Here is a 19,281-nt window from a genome sequence, read left to right on the forward strand (position 1 = left end):
AGTGAGGCAGCCACAAGGGCCAGCTCCAGACACCGGCACAGGAAGCAGGTGCTTGGGGCGGCCAATGGAAAGGGGCGGCACATCTGGGTCTTCAGTGGCAGTTTGATGGTGGGTCCCTCGCTCCCTCTCGACGGGAAGGACCGGCCGCCGAATTGCCACAGAAGAATGAAGTGAAGTGGCAAAAAACCTGGAGCCGGCCCTGGCAGCCACCTGGGGAGTGGAGGTACAAGCCATGTGGCTTTTCCCAGCGAAGAATTCTGGGTCTCAAACATAAAAACATTTTGATTTTTCAAAAACAGACCTGGGCCTATGGGTTCCAAGGAACCGTGGATGTGAGCGAAGTGAAGGAAGTGTACCTAGAACTGCTGAAGAAAGGCGTGCTGTTTCCATCCTCTGATGCCAACCCAGAGACACACAAGGTCAGCACAACGTTCGTCACTGTTAATCAGAGTTAATTGTGAGAGCTTTATGTACAAAGAAGGTGTGTTGATTGTCATTAGTTATTATGTCTGAAACCACAAAAATCCTGCTCACATACTCAGGAAACCAGTCACACATTCTGCCCTGAAGTGTGTATATATATTTTTAAATTAGATAATAGTGCTTTTATTATAAAAATCACAGTTTGGGGGATCTGTTGTCTCAGACAGGAAGGATAAATCTCTTGAGATTTTTTTAAAGCTAGCTAAGAGATTTGGGCACTTAATTCCTATCACAACGCATGGCAATTGAGTGTCCAAATCTCTTAGGCATTTTGGAAAGTCTGAGCTAAAATGTATATGATTAGCATGAAAGCGCCCAATGATTCAGAATGTGAGCATTACCTGGGTTCAATTTGGAATTGGGAGAGGTGGGGATGTCTGATAAAAAGGTCTTTATGGTATAAGTCTCTACCCACTTGTTTGTACAGTCTACAAAATAATTTGCAACCTTATGGATAAAGGCTCTGTCTTTACTATTTAAGTTGATCAAAGGTATTGTGTAGATCTGGAAAATGACCCTCTGTCGATATGGCTTGAGTAGTCCATACCAGCTCTACTTACAGCAAGTTTCTTAGATCCATTCCTTCCAATTTCCTATGACTTGGAAGAGCTTTCACGAGACTTTTGAGAAGCGTGAAACCATCAGGTGGAACATTGCAATTATGGATTTAGAATCTTCTAGTCAGCCCAGGCAGAAGTGATTCAAAACTATTATGAGTCTGGCCTGAAGATTAGATAGTGGAGTATAGGAGAGGCAGTGTATTTTGACTAAGGCTATTCAGACGAGGCTGTGTGCTGAGTCTTTTGACTAGATAATTATTTCTTCCCCCACCCAGATGTAACTGTGGGAATGAATGTCTTCTAAAGCTCTGGTCCTGTGCCCACTGAAGTCAATGGCAAAGCTCCAATGACTTCAATAGTGCAGGAACAGGACCTATATTCAGAATTTGGTCCAGAGTGCCTAAGATGGAAAGGGCTTAAGCATAGTGTCTGATGCAGGCCTTCAGTTTAACCCAAAATGCACATGAGGCTTCTTGCACCCAGAGCTTTCCAGCTCTAGGATCCAGAAGCACCTATTCCCCTCTCAGCTCATCTCCCAGACAAGGATTCCTAAAGCCTTTCTTCTTATGGCTTCTGCTTTCCTTGTGTGGCGCCATCACCAGCCACACCTAATTCTTTTTTCCCAGAGCAGGGTTCTTGTGCAGTGAGGTCTGACACCTGTTAATTCCCATTCCAAAGAAAGGAATAGAATTCTCTCACCAAAGATGGGATGATCTCTGCGCCCAATCACAGAGGCATAACTCATGCTTCCTCTGATGGATTCATTTGCTAACAAACCAGCTGAAAGGAAACCTGGATCCCAAGTCTGATTTTTATTCCAAAATGGTTATTGGTTTTGCTGTAATGAATGGAACTCACTCAGATAACTCCATCTAAGCCTTCCTCCCTGGTAGCATTGCAGCACTGATTATGAGGAGGCTAATGCACTGTTGTTGAGTCTGATAATGATGCTTTGTAGTGCTGTCATCTGGATGTCTGTGTCAATTCCCAAGTTAAACAAAAACTCTTTTCATATCGTATAGCAGCGAGCTTCATCTTGGCCCTCTGAAAAGGCACCACCTCCTTCTGCTGCCTCTGTGAAAAGTACTCCAGTACCTCGTCACCCAGCTCCAACAATTACCTTGACTCCTGAACAGGTACAGTACAGCCTTTCTTTTGAAATATGCTAACTAAGCATCTGTCACCGTGATTCCCTGGCCTGTATAGGATATAATATTAGAGGCGGCTGCAAGGAAAATCTCCATTACTTCAAGCAGTATAGTCTTTTGTTGACAGTCCAGGGCTGAATCCCTGCTCCATTATCATAGTGTTTTTATTTTGTTAGAAAATTTGATACATTCACGTGCCAGATCTTAGTAGAGGCCAGGAAAGGAGTTGCACAACTGCTAGGGAGCTGAAATCTTTGCTTGAGTATGCGTATTTCTAATGCTCTTATAAGGGTGAAAACTAGTAAGAAAAGAGGGCAATTCAAAGACAGAAAGAAAGGTTAAAGAAAACTTTTGCATGACACCAATGTGAAGAAATTATTTTTAAAAGTCAGAAAGAAATGGACAAGCCAGTTCCACACCTGCCTGTGGATAAATGAAAAGTTTGTCTGCTTAAGAGTAATAGGACTTAACTGTAAAGGAGAGAAATAGCAGCACTGCACTCCACAGAGCTCAGGTTTGAGACCCACTGCCTTAGTGATATGAAACTGGATTAACTCCGTTAACGTCCATGGATAGGGCCCTACCAAATTCACTGTCCATTTTGATCAATTTCACAGCCAGCGTTTTAAAATTGGTCCATTTCATCTGAAATTTCATGGTGGTGTAACCCTGGGGGTCCCAACCCAAAAGGTACCTGGAGGTGGATTTGATCTCTAATCCCATTTCCCCTCCCAGCAGCCCCGCAGAAGGACAAGTCCTGTCCCTTCTCAGCCCCACGGAGACTTGCAGCTAGGAGCACCTTGGCTGGGGGGACAGGAGGGGGAAGGGCTTATTTCACGGTCTGTGACACATTTTTCACGTTAAATTAGTAGGACCCTATCCATGGAAAAAGTGACAGAGTCCTATGGCACCTTATCAACTAACAGATGTATTGGAGCATAAGCTTTCGTGGATGAATACCCACTTCATCAGATGCATGGAGCTTGTACTGGAGCATAAGGACTCTTTGTTGCTTTTTACAGATCCAGACTAACACGGCTACCCCTCTGATACCATGGAGTATCATCTGTGTAAGGGCTGGAGTAAGGCAGTGCTGATCAGGTCCATAGTATATCTGATAAAAGAGCAAGCAGGACCATAGATGTGGAAAACGTCTTTTCTGTCCTTGCACATATAACATTCCATTCCATTGCACTGAACAGATTGGGAAACTGTACAGCGAACTGGATATGGCGAAAATGAATATGAAAGTCATGTCAGTGATATTAACGGAAAATGTTCCTGGGTCTGAGAATCTTGACGATATGGAGCTCTTACAGGTGCAGTACAACATTTTTGCTAGGAGTTTGTTGATGGTTTGGTTATGGTTTATTTTAAAAATGTACGTTGTGCCATTCTTATTACATCTGGGTTCATATTGCAAAGTGAAAACCAACCTCTGTTTTCAACCTTTAGTGTTGATCTAGCTTTCTCTTTCCTCTGTTATCTTCACCTGATAGGAAGAAAGACAGGAAAGGACAAGTTCATCTTGCAGTGAAAACTGTAGCTCTAATGGATTGCTCAGGAATGAATTCCAGAGTGGAGGGTCATCTCTCAAGAATGCCCTGCCACTCAGACCCAGGTGTTGAATTCAGAGAGCAAGAACATGCTGGCTGAATGCAACTGCCCCATAGGAAAACAGATGATGATACGGTCACTGTAACAGTAGGGTCCCAGGCCTTTCAGGGCTCTGGGTGTCATCGCCAATACTTTGAAGGCAGACCAAGAGCCAGTGCAGAATATGGAGTGCTGGTTTTAAATGCTCACCTTAAAAGATGAACTGTTGTGTTATGCATTAGCTGAAATTACACATAGGTTTCACGTTCCATTATTCCAACCTGGAGATGACAAAGCTGATGCATTGTCTCCAGTTTCTTCTTTTCCAAGTACTGGTTTTTCTATGTATACGCTGCATTTTTAAATGCCCACTCTAGAAGCAAAATCCTAGTGCCTCAGCAATATAATTATCTGCCCATGGAAACTCGTGATTCAGCCATATGTTTCTCAAGGATCATGTGAACCTCGTTCTCATGTAGTTCCTCTGTGTTTTACACTTCTCTTCAAATGCTGGGGTGAGGAAATGTTCTGTCAATGAGACGCCTTCACTTGGTTTGGCTAATCTACCTTCCAGCAACTTGTAGAATGGACATGCCTTAAGCATAGCTTCAGTTGGCCAATGGCTAATTCTCCCTGAGCCAAGAGAATCGTCCACTGGTATGGACTAGTGTCCTGGCTGTTATGCCACCCTGCCCACCCTTGGCCTCCAGTGCAGGATGCATGGCAGGGAAATGAGGTCTCTGGCTGCAATATCTTGTACTGGGGAACCAGTCCCAGAATTGAGGGTGACCAAAGTAGTGTAAAGCCACCAGATGCCAGGATGTGGCCTAAATTCATTTCAAAAAATTGGAAGAAAATCCACTCAAAGTAAAATCTATAACAAAGCAATTTCACAACGGCAAAGAGTAATTCTCCATCTGCTCATTACTGCACTTTTTTTTTTGAAGTCCCATGTCATATCCTTCTGCTACAATATTTATGAGCTGCTACATTCAAACAATATGATTTTTAAAAACTTCACAATTCAGTCTGTCCCCAGCACAATAGATTGTGGATTTTTCAAGGTTTCAGTTGCAAGAGAAGCCGTTACAAACCTCTCTGGTAAATAATACGCTTTTTTTAAATAAAGGTTGTCTGCCTAAATATTTACTGTACATAATAGACTTAATGGCTTCTCTGAAATGAGGAAGGGTTTAAAAATTCCCTTGGTGTGGATTTTAAAATGATCTTAGTGCACGTTAACTGTACGCAGTAATTATGATTGCAAAGCAGCAGAGGACTCTACCCAGTAAACGAGAATTTTTAAATGAGTCTTAACTTTTATGTTCTTCAAGTAAATTTTCTCCCTCAGCTAACATAAAAATATTGAAAAAAACTTATTTAAAACCAGTGCAAACGGATTGGCTTAGCCTAATAAACACCAGGGATCTGGAGCTAAGTTCTTCACTCATCTTAAGGGAAAACAAAGCAAACGGAAAGACGGTTGGATAGCCTACTTGTCAAGGTTTCTTTCCCCACTCTGAACGTTAGGGTACAGATGTGGGGACCTGCATGGACACTTCTAAGCCTAATTACTAGCTTAGCTCTGGTATACTGCCACCACCCAGAATTCCAGTGTCTGGGGCACTCTCTGTTCCCCCAAAAACTTCGTCCCCTCTGGGTTGCCTTTGAGGGAAACTTCACCAATCCCTTGGTGAACAGATGTTAAACCCTTTGGATCTTAAAACAAGGAGAAATTTATCATCCCCCTCCTTTCCCCCACCATCCCTTGGTGAGTCCAGATCCAATCTCCTTGATCTTAAAACAAGGAAAAATCATCAGTTCGTTTAAAAAGGAAAGCTTTAATTAAAGAAAGAAAGGTAAAAAATATATTCTGTAAAATCGGAGGAAAATGCATTCACAGGGTAATCAGATTTCCCATAGGACCAGAGGGGGGCCCCCCCGCCCAGCCTTAGTTTTCAAGTACAGCGCAAATGGAGGGTAAAATCTTCAGCAAAAAGAAACCATTTACAAGTTGAGGGAACAAAATAAGACTACATGCCTTGCCTGGCTAATGCTTTAAGCAAGTTGAAAACATTGAGTAGACTGATTCAGAAAGATTTGGAGAGCCTGGATGTACGTCTGGGTCCCTCTAGTCCCAAGAGCAAACAGCAACAAAGAGCAGAAACAAAAAGACTTCCCTCCACCAAGATTTGAAAGTATCTTGTCCCCCCTATGGTCCTCTGGTTCAGGTTGTCAGCCAGTTTACTGAGCTTCTGTCATAACTAGGAAGGTAAGGTAAGGGTTAAGTTTCTTTTAGCCTGGAAAGGGTAAACCAAACACCGACCAGAGGACCAATCAGAGAAGCTGGATTGTGTTAAAAGTCAGGGGCGGGAATTTGCTTATACCAAAGGGCTTTTTTGTTTCTTCGGCTGTGAGTAAAACAAGGTTTCCTCCTAACCCTTCTATTTCACATATTATACAAAGTCTTGTGAGTACAAAGGAACCCCCCAAAGCAAGTCGGCTATTGAGGAGCTTTGGTTGTACGAATAGATTGTGATGACTGTGTCTTTGTTGTTTGCTAGGCTGTGAGGTAAACAAGGTTTCCTCCTAACTCCATCTTATCTTAAAGTTTCTTCTAAACATCTGTAAGTACCCAGGATACGCAAAGTAATTCGGCTATGATGATCTTTTGTGGTGTATTTACCTGTATGTTGATTTGTTGGACTGGTTTAATTGGGCTATCTTTAAATCAGACTGTTTTTTCGTATCTTCTTATAAGCAAGAGCCTGTATGAGTTTCTTAATGCAAGATTATTGTTTTATATATTTCTTCTATTTTTATATAAACTTTTTCTTTTAAAACGTGTGGAAGTTTCTTTTCCTTAGGGAGGCAAAGGGAAGGGAAAGCCAGGCTGTGAGCTATTTTCCTATTGCTTTCAGGGAAGGAGCAGGCTACGGGGCAAGAGACAAAGAATCATCTCTGTTCTCTTGTGGTTGAAGTTTTTTTCCTGTTACGGCTACGAGAGCAGACACGGGGGCGAAGGCAAGCCAAGCTGGGCATTTTGCATCTCAATTGTCCTGAGGGTAGAGAACGCTTATCGCTTGGGAAGTAGAGAAACCGGTTTCTGGGCAAGGCGGGGAGGAGGGGAGAACGGATTTGTTTCCCCTGCTTTTAGCATCCAAGGATTTGGAATCTGGAGGTCCCACCCAGGGAGGGTTGGGACACCAGAGAGAGGAAAGGGGGAGGTCAGGCCCCCTAAGTAAATTACCTACCTGACCTGGTTGCAGCCCAAATTACCCAAGCTGGTAGTGAGCTTGGGGGAGTTTCAGGTAAGCCCCCAGACTTTTGGACGCAAAAGTCCAGGTTTGGGACAGGACCAGATTGTGGACGCTAAAGTTCAGGTCTGGGACTGGGAGGCTAGATTACCACAGCTTCTTAACCCTTTACAGGTAAAAGAGACATTAACCCTTAACCATCTGTTTATGACACTACTAAAGTATGAGGACTACAAAACTCTATCAGCAATGGTTTAGGCCTCGAGTCCCACTTATTCTGTACACAGCAATCTGCACTGGGGTTTTAGCGAGAGTGGAGTGTGGTCTAGGGATACAGCAAGGCAATGAGAGTCAGGCCTTCTGGATTCTCTTCCTGTTTCACCATATGACCTTGAACAAGTAATATGACCTCTCTTTGTGCTTCAGTTTACCCAGCTGCAGAATGAATATTATAATGCTTCCCAGCCTCACAGGAATGCTGGCTAGATGCTTGGGGTACTGCTATAAGGCAAGCAGAAATCCACATCACAGAGCCCAGGCTTACAGATCGGGGCTTGTCCTACAGTGCTAGAAATAGCTGTCTAGATATTTGGGTTGGGACTTGAGCTTAGGCTCTGATGCCTAGGCTATGAAGACCATAAGCCCGGCTCTGAGACTCGCTGCTTTGAGTTTCTGCTTGCCGTGTAGACGTACCCTTAATTCTGCTGCCCTAGAGCTGCAAAGTAGCCTTCCTTCTGGTTTAACCAGCCAGTGGAAGATTTCCTCTGTGCAGGGGAATCCTTGTGTGGCATAGAACGGGCAGCTCCCTTCCTAACCCCTGGTGAGATACATGTTACTCCGGGGAAAAAAGATAAAGTCGGGACATGCCCGGGCCTTGTTGCCCCCTAGCTGCTACAATGGACCTTCAAGGCCAGAGGCAGATGGGTGAGCATTAGACTGGCTCCAGGATCCAGTAAGCACAAAGGTCACCTCTTCATAGAATCCTCCTCTCGAACTGCCTCCACTTAGCTGTTTGGCCAGCACCCATGATCGAGGCCCCAGTGTCTAATTTAATTAGTTCTTTGAGAACTTTGGGCAAAGACCTCTGCAAAGGATTATTAGAATGTCTCTGTCTATTTTAAATCGATTTCTGGTAATGGTTTTAAAGTATATTTTGTAAAAGGAAGAATGCCATCACAAAGTCTGAGTAAGTGCGAGCAGATCTGCCTGCTGGCACTCAGATAGTTAAATTATTGATCGGGGTAGGGGCAGGGAGTGAATTTCACTATTTATGAAGAAGTGAATAGAAGCTCATTCCTTTTATATGTGTTTTATGACAGTATTTTCTATTCCTTCCTGCAACACCCTGAGATCCTTATCACAGCACAAAGTGGCTAGAGAAACAAATGCGAGTTGCTTTTACAAGAATGAAATATGTTCTTTCCTTTGCATCTCAGCCTAGGTCACTCAGTTCAAGGGACTGTGTCCTTGTACAGTCATAGTTTCATTGAAACTGGTGTAGAACAGAACCCTTTGCTGAAAGAGTTGCATGCTTTAGGACTTAAAAGGTGTTTGTTTTTTTTTTTTGTTTTTTTTTACACTATCTGTCACCAGAGATCCAGGCTAGTCAGATGAACTGAAACTTAACAATGGGCAAAGTGCAGCAATGCAAGTCCTGGCTGAGACCCTGTATATTGATTAGAGCCCAGTTTTCAGGACTTGATTAGGACTTATAATCCTCCAGACTCTGTTTGGGTACTGGACTATGCCCAGGACTCTGGGCTTCAAAATTTATGCTTCCTTCCTGCAATCCTTTTCAGTTAGCTTAGGTGGTTGCTGCTGGCTGAGAAGGATCCCAGGAAGGTGCAGTATCTGCTGGTTGTTCCCCAGCCGTACCCAAGAAGAATGGGAACTTTGCCTTAGGAAGTCTAATGGAAAAGTGCATGAGGCCACATCTTGACCCAGGCCAGGGGATCCTCCCCCCCTTATACATTGGCCTGACTTAGTAAGGAGTGCACCTCCAAATCAGAAGCAAAAGTGTCTACCCCCATAGATCCCTCAAGGGGTCTTGTTAGGAGAGCAGGGAGCATTCTCATAAGCATGAGGCCAAGTCTTCCTCTAAATGATCTTCAGAGAAGTCAGATCCAGGCCAGCCTAAACTGAGCAGTTGCTCAGCCCAAGAGAACTTAGTATGTTCAGAGTCTTAGAGGCTTAGGGTTAGGGTGTACTCGCCAAACCAGCAATCAATGAGCACCATAGTGACTGTTCCTACCAAAGTGATATCGGCCCTGTCATGGTGGAAGAATTCCCGTCAGGTTTGCATCCGCGTTTCCTTTCTTGCTTCTGCACAGACAGGATGATCACGGGCAATGCATCTCTGTTAGGCTGAGGTGCTCACGTGGACAACAGTACATTGCAGGGGACCTAGACATCTCAAATGTCCAGGATGTACATCAAGAGCCATGAGCAGTTTGAAGGGCTTGCAAAACCTTTCTCCTGTTCACTCAAGGTCACCATGCCTTCATTATGTCAGACAACATCACAATCAACTTTTACATAACAAATGGAGAACTGCGATCTGTCCCCCCGTGTGCAGAAACGTTGAGTGTGTGGAACTGGTGTGTCAGCAATCAGATTACCCTGTTGGCTGTCTACCTCCCAGGAAACCAGAATGTGCTGAGAGTGGCTCTCTCAGCAGCCACTTTGTGGTCAATCACGAGTGGGAGCTTCATGATACTGGTAAACAATATTTTTGCTCTGTGGAGAATGCCCCATTAAGGACCTGTTTTTCTCCCAGGCAGGAAATGCAACTTGTACTGTTCTGGAGGAGCCCTGGGTCACCACTCACAGAGCAACACTCTACTTCTTCCATGGTCAGATCATCTGAACTATGCCTTCCCTCCACTACCACCCCTACCTCGAGTCTTGTGCAAGATTTGGCACGCGTTATTCTCAATACCTCAACTGGCCCAGACAGTTTAGGTTCCTAAACCTCCTATGCTTGTCATCTCGAGCACCAATCATTATTCTTACATTTCCTAATCTCCTGACTCAAAGGAGCGGCAAAATCAGGCATCCCAACCCACGGGCACTTCATCTCAGGGCTTAGTTTTGTCCTTAGAGCAATTGTGTTCTGAAACTGTATAGAACATCCCTTCTATAGTAGGAAGGAGTTCACTAGGAGATGTTATCTAGCCAAGTGTAAACATTTCTCTGTTTGGGTGCATCAAAGGTGTATTTCTCCAGAAGCCACAGATATTCCTCTCATTCTGGATTATATTCTTTCCTTGAAGACAGCAGGCTTGCTCATCTGTTCCTTACGGGTCCACGTGGCAGCAATCAGTGCATACCATCTTCCTATACATGGCTGCTCAATCGTCACGCGCCCTCTGACTAGCAAATTCTGGAAAGGTCTAATAAGAATTTTTGCACCTATAAAAAAAGCCTACTCTTCAATGGGATTTGCACCTCGTTCTCTCACTAGGCCTTCTTTTGAATAATTAGCCTCCTGCTCCATGGCGCTCCTATCCATGAAGGTTGCATTCCTGGTAGCCACCACCTCAACCAGGAAGGCTGGTGAGTTTGGGGTGTTGATGGCAGATCCCCCTTACACTACAATGCATAAGGACAAGATTTCATTGTGTTTACAGACTAAATTCACCTCCACAGTCGTCTGAGTTTCACCTGAACCAGTCTATCCACTTACCAGTGTTCTTCCCAAATCCTTACCCATCCTCAGAAGAAAGGAGGTTCCATTCTCTTGACATTTGATGAGCCGCAGCCTTTTACCTGCAGACAATGAAAACAGGCAGGAAATACCATAGACTTATTTGTCGCCATATTGGAAGAGGTCTGGTTATATCCTCTAAAAGAATCTCAAAATGGATCTGAGGCTGTGTTTTGCTCTGCTAGATGATTAGACAGCTGATCTTTCCACAGTAGAGCAAGCAGTGTCTACAGTACTGCTTCGAGGAGTGCCTCTTCTTGATATTTGAGAGACAGCTACATGGAGCCCAGTCGATGTGTTTGTGAGGTAGTACAGGATTCTGTATGGGTACAGGACTCCTCTACTGCTGCATCTTTTGGAATAGCAGTCCTTTATACAGCTCTGCCATCTCTGACCTCACATCTTCCTCCTATTTAAGTACTGCTGGTCAGTCACCCCCACTGGAATACACATAGGGACTAGCACTTGAAAAAGAAGAGAAAGTTACTTGCCTTATAGTAACTGCAGGTTCTTGGAGATGTGTGGTCCCTATCTGTATTCCACTACCTTGATCTTCTTCCACTAAAACAACAAGGAGTCCGGTGGCACCTTAGACTAACAGATTTATTTCGGCATAAGCTTTCGTGGGTAAAAAACCCACTTCTTCAGATGCAAGGGTTTTTTACCCATGAAAGCTTATGCCCAAATGAATCTGTTTAGTCTAAAAGGTGCCACCGGACTCCTTGTTGTTTTTGTGGATACAGGCTAACACGGCTACCCCCTGATACTTGACCTCCTTCCACTGCGCTTCAGATCTTCTCTGATTTGCAGTGAAGAAGAAACTGAAAAGGCGATTGGTCTGCCCCACCCTTATCTCCTCAGTCGGAGTAAGCCAGGGCAGATGTGCAGGCTAATGGACACTGCTTTCGAAAGTCTCTGGCTCCAGGCACATAGCATCCATCCATACCCACAGTGAAACATGAATAGGGACCACACCTCTCGAGGCACCTCCAGTTACTATAAAGTACCTGACTTTCTCTATGAAGGAGGATGACTTTCCAGAAATGAGGCTGGGTTATGAGCTGGAGTATAGGAGTGCTGGTCACAGTGATAGCAATTATCAGCTGCATTTTGTAGGAAGTTGTAGGGGATCAAATATAAGGGATTTGGGGCTCACCCTTTAAACTGTATGTGGTCATGTGAATTAGACAATGAATTATCCTTGTGTCTCCAGCACCCAAAAGTTTTTATAATTCTCCTCCCAAAATGACAAGTGTGAGAAACCACAATGATGATGATTTTGGTTTTTTTCCTGGAAAGAAACTGTACAAGATATGTCGGGTGATGCAGGAGAGGATCGTAGAACTGCTGGTGGCAGTGCAGAATGAAGATGTGATAGCTGAATTAATACAAGTGAATGAAGATCTCAATAACGTCCTCCTGGGCCATGAAAGGTAAATTTATTAGTGAAACCTGAACCTGTCTTTTCCACTTTGGTCTCAGTAACAGGTTCTCCTGACTGGGCTGACCAAATCTGTTTTAAAAAAAAAAAAAAAATGTAACACTCAGGTATAATGTTTATGTCATAGTGCAGGGAAGCTGCACCTGCGTTCCCCCTCCAAGGTCCAGCAAGGGCACCCACTCTCAGGCATCCAGCTCCCCAGCAATCACCTTCCTTGGGTGGAAACACATGATCTTTCTCCCTTCTGACCAGACTGTTTCCAGGTTGCACAGTTCCCTGCCTGCCCTGTGAATTCTCCAGCAAACTCCCAAGATACTTAAACTTAATTGAGTTAGGTATAACTGAATTCAGGTTTGTCCAGGATATTGCAGGAAACTGTTATATCTGTTGCAGTTTAATCTGCTCTTTCAGGGTGAAATTCACCCTTCTGCAGAGGACAAGCATGAGGCATGTGGGCCATTTAAGTGCCACTTGAGCTCTAAGGGACTTAAATGGTCCATATGACTGGTGCTAGCTGTCTCCAGAGAGATGAATTGCATCCTCCATCAACAAGGAAGGAACAGCTCATTCCTTTTTGTGTTGTACTCAGGGCCGGCTCCAGGCAGCAGCAAAACAAGCAGGTGCTTGGGGTGGCACGTTTCTGGGGGCGGCAGTCTGGCACCAGCCGTCATAGGTGCCGACTCTGGGGCATGGGGAAAAAGTGCTCCTAGCTCGCCTCCACTCTGCCTCCTCCTGCTCCCCTGAGCACACCGTCATCGCTCCACTTCTCTCTCCCTCCCTCCCTCCCAGGCTTGCTGTGTATGAAACAGGTTTCACACAGCAAGTCTGGGAGGAAGAAGCCGAGCAGTGGCTGCTTGGGGGAGGCGGCGGTGGTGGAGCAAAGGTGAGCTGGAACAGGGAGCAGTTCCTCTACCCCCCCTTTACTTCCTGGGGCCCCCCCCCACCCTAGCTCACCTCCGCTCCACCTGCTCCCCTGAACGCGCTGCTGCTCCGCTTGTCCCCCTCCCTCCCCCGAGAGGGAGCAGTGGCGCACCTAGGGGAGCAGGCGGAGCAGAGGTGAGCTAGGGTGGGAGTTTGGGGAGGCCCCCAGGAAGCAATGGGGTGGGGGATTGGGGCATGCCCAGGTGAGGAGGCGGGGCTGGGGATTTGGGGAAAGGGTTTGGAAGGGGTGGTGGTGAGGCGGGACCAGAGGCAGGGGGGCATGAGAAAAAGGGGGGCAGCCAAACTTTTTTTACCTGGGGCAGCAAAAATCCTAGAGCCGGCCGTGGTTGTACTTATATTTATCTGCTGATCTTGTCTCTCCAGGCACTTGAGAACCAGCAGACAGGTTAAAATTAGTAGAAGGGTCCCTAGAATACCAGCTTGCAGGGTAAACCAAAGTACTAGTGTAGCTGAGAATAATAAAGCATGAGGAAAGAAACAGGCTCTGAGTCTTTCCGTTAGCATGGGACTCGGATACAGTGGATTTGGCTTCAGTCAGTTATAAGCTCTCTTTGTTCCTTTAGTTACCCACATGCTGAGCTTAACTGCAGCGTGCACATGCTCCTAGGGAAGACAGATAGTTTTACTGCAGGCATCAGCCAAAGGATGGAGTTCCTGCTTCCTTAAAAGGATCACATGCGGCTCTCCACAGTAGCAAACAAGTGATTCTACCCCCTACTACAGGCACAAATATGTATTATTTCACACAAGGAAATCCTGGGTGCTTGTAGTGTTGACATCTGCATTTATTTACCTATTGATTTTATCAGTGGGATAACTAGGGCTTAGAAAATACCAGAATTTCAGCATTTCCCAAGCAACACATAACAGAGATCATCCTGGTATATCAGGATTAGTCTTAGCTGTGAATGGATGGCTTTCCTAACCAGAGGTGAGGTGACCGTTCTACAGTACCATGTGGGTTGGGGAACAAATTGAAGCCTTGTGCTTCCCACATAGGGAAAATTAAGCCTTTCAAGGAACATTGAACTCCTTGGTTTTGGGGCTGGGGAGAGTGGAGTGCACTGATGAGACCACACTTTTCTTCATCCATCAGCTATGAAGTAGACTGTCAGCAAGAAGACCAACTTCTTGCATATTTAACACTGCACAGGACGCACACATTTCTCGCAGGCCTTGGAGACGTTGTCCTGTCACATACTCTGTTCAGTCACTCACAGCTGAGGAACTGTCAAAGGGAGGCATATTAGAAGACAGTGGGGTGACCTGGGAGAAGGAGAGTAGAATAAAGAGGAGTTGCAATGACCAGGAACGGGAAGGGGAACACAGTGAGGTAAGGGAGGGGAGGAGAGCTCCAATTAATGCCTCGTTCTTGTTTGCCTTCTGTCAGTTCCAGTTTATTTCAGAAGAACTTTGATTAACCTCTTCACGCCACAATCCTTAGTGCACAATGTGTGCTCCAGGGTTATATCACAAAATTGTTTTTCCATTGTGTGACTTTCTGATACAGGAGCAATTTTTGTGGAAACTCTGAAGCTGCTAATAGCATGAACTGAGAGGCTCTTAAAAGCTGCTTTAGGTGCTGTTAAATCTGTGCAGTATTGCTGTTCTGTCCCTGTAGTGGATCTTAGGAAAATCCAAATAAAATGTATTCCCTCTGGAAAATAACCCTGACCTCTGAGAATTTGCACAGTGAGCTTTTGGTTGTAGCAGGGATGACAGCATGTAGACAGTCAGCAGCGGATATGATGAAACAAAGCTATTAATAAGTAAAATAGATGGACTTAGTTTTTTGGGGGAGAAAGGGAGTTAAAGACAAAACAAGAACCCATCTTTAATGGCTCCGTCTGGCTTACAATTTTGGCTGTGGGACTCTTATTAAAGTGCCATGAATATGTTTGGTTCTGTATTTGTACAGCCCCTAGCACAATGGGTTCATGATTGGCATTCCTAGAGCACTACTGCTATACAAATAATTATCATAATAATAACATAGAAGTTAATGTGCATCATGTGGCTTGCACTTACTGTTAATACTTCAAAATTTCTTGATTTTTCTGGTTTTAATTTGGATTATTATTATTATTATTGTTGTTTGTTGGTATTATTTTATTTTATCATTAACTGAGTCTATATCCAGAAGAATGCCAGGACATTTGTCAGACTACATAATAGCTTGCTTTTTTTTTTTTATACAGTGTGTTTTCATCAGAGGACCAAAGCATTCTGCAGAGATGGGTGACGTTAATTCGTCCACCTGAAATACCTATTAAGTGAATCAGTAAATATCATTGTCCCTATGTTTACAGCTGCAGAAACTAGTGTCACTCTGAGTTAGTTTCCTAGAGCACAGAAGAGCTCTGTGTAAGCTCAAAAGCTTGTGTCTCTCACCAACAGAAGTTGATCCAATCGAAGATACTCCTCGCCCTCCTTGGCTCATTGATTATAATGGCATGTAGTCAGGGCAGCAGGTTTAGACTCCTGCTGTCGCAAAGAATGCTGTGGGATCTCTCATGATCAGGCGGAGTCAGTTCTCCTGTGCAACATCATCTACACTAGGAGTTTCCAGACCTGTAATTTGCATTGGGTGCGACTCCATCAGTGGAAGCCCTGGTGGAAGTTGCAGTGTAGAAAAGGCTCAGGCAGGTTCAGATGTTTTTATCCCTGTGTAATTTAACTTAAAGATTCAAGGATTCCAAACTTGTTCAATACACCCACTTCTAAATAACAGCGCTGCAGAACACCATCCCAAAGGCCAGAGCAGACTTGTCTCTGTTTCACTGTGGATTTACTGACTTGGAAAAACATGGTGATTTCTACACTGAGCAATTACGGCATCCCTTCAACTGTAGCCTGGAATCTGTCTCAGTTGAAACAAATATTCTGTTATGTATTACACAGCTGGATGATTAATACATACTCACCCCTAGTATGTTTCCTTTTAGGCCTATCCATAAGGGATTATGAACAGAAAGCTTTGCAATTTTAAAAAATAAAATGTTGCATTAGTGGCATCTGGAAGGTTACGAACTGTATCTGGCACTGACCACTGCTTTGGCAACATCTTAGTTACTATGGCGTAAGAATGACCACATTAGAAGCAACAACTTACCAATTACATTGCAAGCCTTGTGTCTCCTTCCTACCAGACAACCAGCCTTCAGAGTGTTATCACGTTTGCAAATGCTTCAGTGTGTATAACTTGCATTTAGTTTTTGCACAAATGTCTTATCTCTGTCACGCAGATGCTCTAACAAGTGGAACCAGTGGCTGGCTATGCAGTAAACAACGACCATCTTGCCCCGTCCTTCCTTTTCTTTTATTTGACTCTCAAACCACTTCCAAATGCTTTAGCCAAACTGTCACTGTATCTTCCCAGTGTCATTCTCACAAACTTTCATGCTATTCTTCACAATATTTCATTCAGTTTGATTCGTAAGTTTAGTGTTTGCAGCTGCAGGTTATGTATTACAATTCACTCTTTAAAGAGGGTTTTTCATTTCTCATCTAAGGAAGTTTGTCACGTTAGTAAAATACAAATGAGTTTCCCTTTTGGTTTCTGTAAATTCTATTTATCCAAATGTTGACCTAGAATCTTCTTAATACTGACGATTAACATTTTTTTTGGAAAGCTGAAACTTCCCCCTGAATTATGAATAATAGCTTGTGGGTGTGCCTCAACAAATCCCCCGTGAAACAGTTCACCCGTTGGTTGAAAGGGCAAATAATTGCTCATGGGAGTGTGAAATTGATCAAAGCCTGTTTTAGCGTTCTCATGCAGTAGTACTGTATACTTATTTAACTGTCATTTCTGGCTGCAGGTGCATTGTACCTCAAAGCTGCTATACATGTTATTTGCAGTGGTTTCTACTGGCTTGGTTAATATTTGCTGCATAAGGATTTATTATTTAGTGCAGGAAATCCTCAGTATGCTCTTGAACACACCGGTGTGTGAGATGCTAAACATTATATAGGTATGTTTTAACTAGTTGCAGCTGTTTACATACATTTGAGTGGCAGTATGACTGCTTTGAAGCAAGTCACTTTGCATTTCCTGTATCTGATTATCAACAAAGATTCTGGGCAGAGTCCCAGTGAAGTGAAAGACAATGGTATCTGCATGTGTAGTCTACTGGCCTGCTGCATGTAACCATGGCGCTAGTGATTTTGATAACTCTACCATAGTAGTTCTTGCTTCTGTCCAGTGACTCAGAGCTGTGGTTCTGGTTCTAATATTCCTACTGAGGATATTAGTGTCTGTATGTGCATTTGGCTGAGGTTTGTTAAATACTTTTCTAGATCCTTTTGTAGGATCAGACCTTTGCAGTAACTGCTGGATTCTTATGAATGACGCTTTCTTTTTAAGTGATGCGGCTGAGACATTTAAGACTTGCTTATTGACAATGTTCCCTTTCCAACAGGTTTTCTCGGAACAGAGTGCGTTTCCTGGAGAATCAGCGAATCCAGCGTGAGCAAGCAAAAGTGAGTAGTTAAGGACAAATCCCGTCAACTTCAGGATAAGGATCTGGCTAAGATTTTATAAACCAGAGCTTTTCCTCTTGTTTGTTGCAACAAATGTGCTTTTGTGACCTAAGGAATTCTATTTGCTTGCTGTCCTCTGTTGGATTCAATATTCTGTCTCCAACAGAGGGTAATGTTGCTCTATTAATTTGCAAGAGTTCCACTTACAGAATCTCATTTTGTAGCACAAGTATCAAATTACCTTCAAATATAACATGGAGAATAGGAAAGGACAACTGGAAAAGAGAGAAAATCTATTCAAATGCAGTTTTATTACCTCTATTGTGTGTACTAGATTCAATTTTAATCTCCCACATGATGTGAAGAGATTTGTTTCTCTTCATCTATAGTCTTATTTTTCACTTATTGTCTCTAGGGGCATTTATAAAGCTGGAAAACAAATTTTTAAAGGCTACTTTTCTCCCATCTCTGCTCCTATTTTATTAACCAGGCTGGCCCTTGTACAAAGCCAAAATCAACTCTGTTTCCTTTGCATCCTGCATGAGTCTGATTACATTGTGACTGAAATATAGTCCATAATTATTACAGGAAGATAGTAATCAATTTGAGTTTTTCAACGAAACACTCCTATTACTGGCTTCTATTTGTAGTCAGATAGTCCATTTGTAGTTTCTGACTGTTGGATGGGTTAATAGTCCAAAATGATCCAGTTTGCAGATCATGTAGCTCATTCACAAGTCCCCAAGTTTAAAATAAATTTGTTTTCGTTAGTGCTAACAAAACACTTTTATATCAAACATGTGATATAGTTTATTCCCTTCTGATTTCATTCTTAACTGTATTAAGACACACCTGGGCTTAAATTGCAGCAAGGAAGGTTCAGGTTGGACATTAGGAAAATCTTCCTAAGTGTCAGGAATAAATTGCCTAGGGAGGTTGTGGAATCTCCATCACTGAAGATTTTAGGAGCAGTTTATTCAAACACCTGTCAGGGATGGTCTAGATAATACTTAGTCCCACCATGAGTGCAAAGGACTGGTCTAGGACATAAAGTCAATAAGTTATTTAAAAAAAAAAAAAAGAGATTGGGTCAATCGAAACATTTCAATTCTTTTTAAAAAATACTATAAATTAATTTCAATTCTGAAACACAAATTTTGAGCCACTTTTTAATTTTGCAAATGTCGAAATGGGATGTTTTGACAACTTAAGAACTTTTCTTTTCAAAAATTTTCAAAAGGGGAAATTCAAAACCAACTTATTCCTGCAAACAGTTTTGGTTTTGATAAAACTGCCATTTAAAAAAACCAAAAAGATCATAGAAAAATTCCTGAACAGCTCTACTGGTCACCTTTCCTCAATAGTATTCAGATTCTGATTTCAAATGTTTTGTATTAAGTGAAAATAGCAACTTAAGTTTACTTTTTTAAACTCCCTTTTTCTTCTTAGATCTATAGCAAACAACCATCTGCTCCGTCATGTGATCTACTTGACGTCAATTCAAGTTCTTCAATTCCTGTGTCAGCATTGGGGGGAACTGGCACCGAGACTCCTCAGTTTTCAGAATTAAGTGAGTGAAATATTTGAGTTTTCTCTGAAATATTAGGAAGTTTCATATAAAATATTTCTAACCTTGTGGAGCTGAAGCTTATGCAGATGGAAGTGA

The 19,281-nt window shown here is 43.2% G+C and overlaps 1 protein-coding gene across 3 annotated transcripts in view; it reads left to right on the forward strand.

Moving 5' to 3' along the window:
- TOM1L1 (target of myb1 like 1 membrane trafficking protein) overlaps positions 1-19,281 on the forward strand; it is a 39,506-nt gene that overhangs the window by 10,846 nt on the left and 9,379 nt on the right. For 2 of the 3 annotated variants that reach the window (XM_032805594.2, XM_032805595.2), the window contains exons 5-10: positions 300-419; positions 2,066-2,179; positions 3,394-3,510; positions 12,050-12,183; positions 17,555-17,615; positions 19,065-19,185. In XM_032805594.2, the coding sequence (XP_032661485.1) occupies positions 300-419; positions 2,066-2,179; positions 3,394-3,510; positions 12,050-12,183; positions 17,555-17,615; positions 19,065-19,185 (667 nt within the window). The remainder of the gene's footprint in view (positions 1-299; positions 420-2,065; positions 2,180-3,393; positions 3,511-12,049; positions 12,184-17,554; positions 17,616-19,064; positions 19,186-19,281) is intronic. The other variant, XM_032805596.2, reaches the window with a different exon arrangement.

This window comes from Chelonoidis abingdonii, chromosome 13 (genome assembly GCF_003597395.2).
Source record: "Chelonoidis abingdonii isolate Lonesome George chromosome 13, CheloAbing_2.0, whole genome shotgun sequence".
Taxonomy (NCBI): domain Eukaryota; kingdom Metazoa; phylum Chordata; order Testudines; family Testudinidae; genus Chelonoidis; species Chelonoidis abingdonii.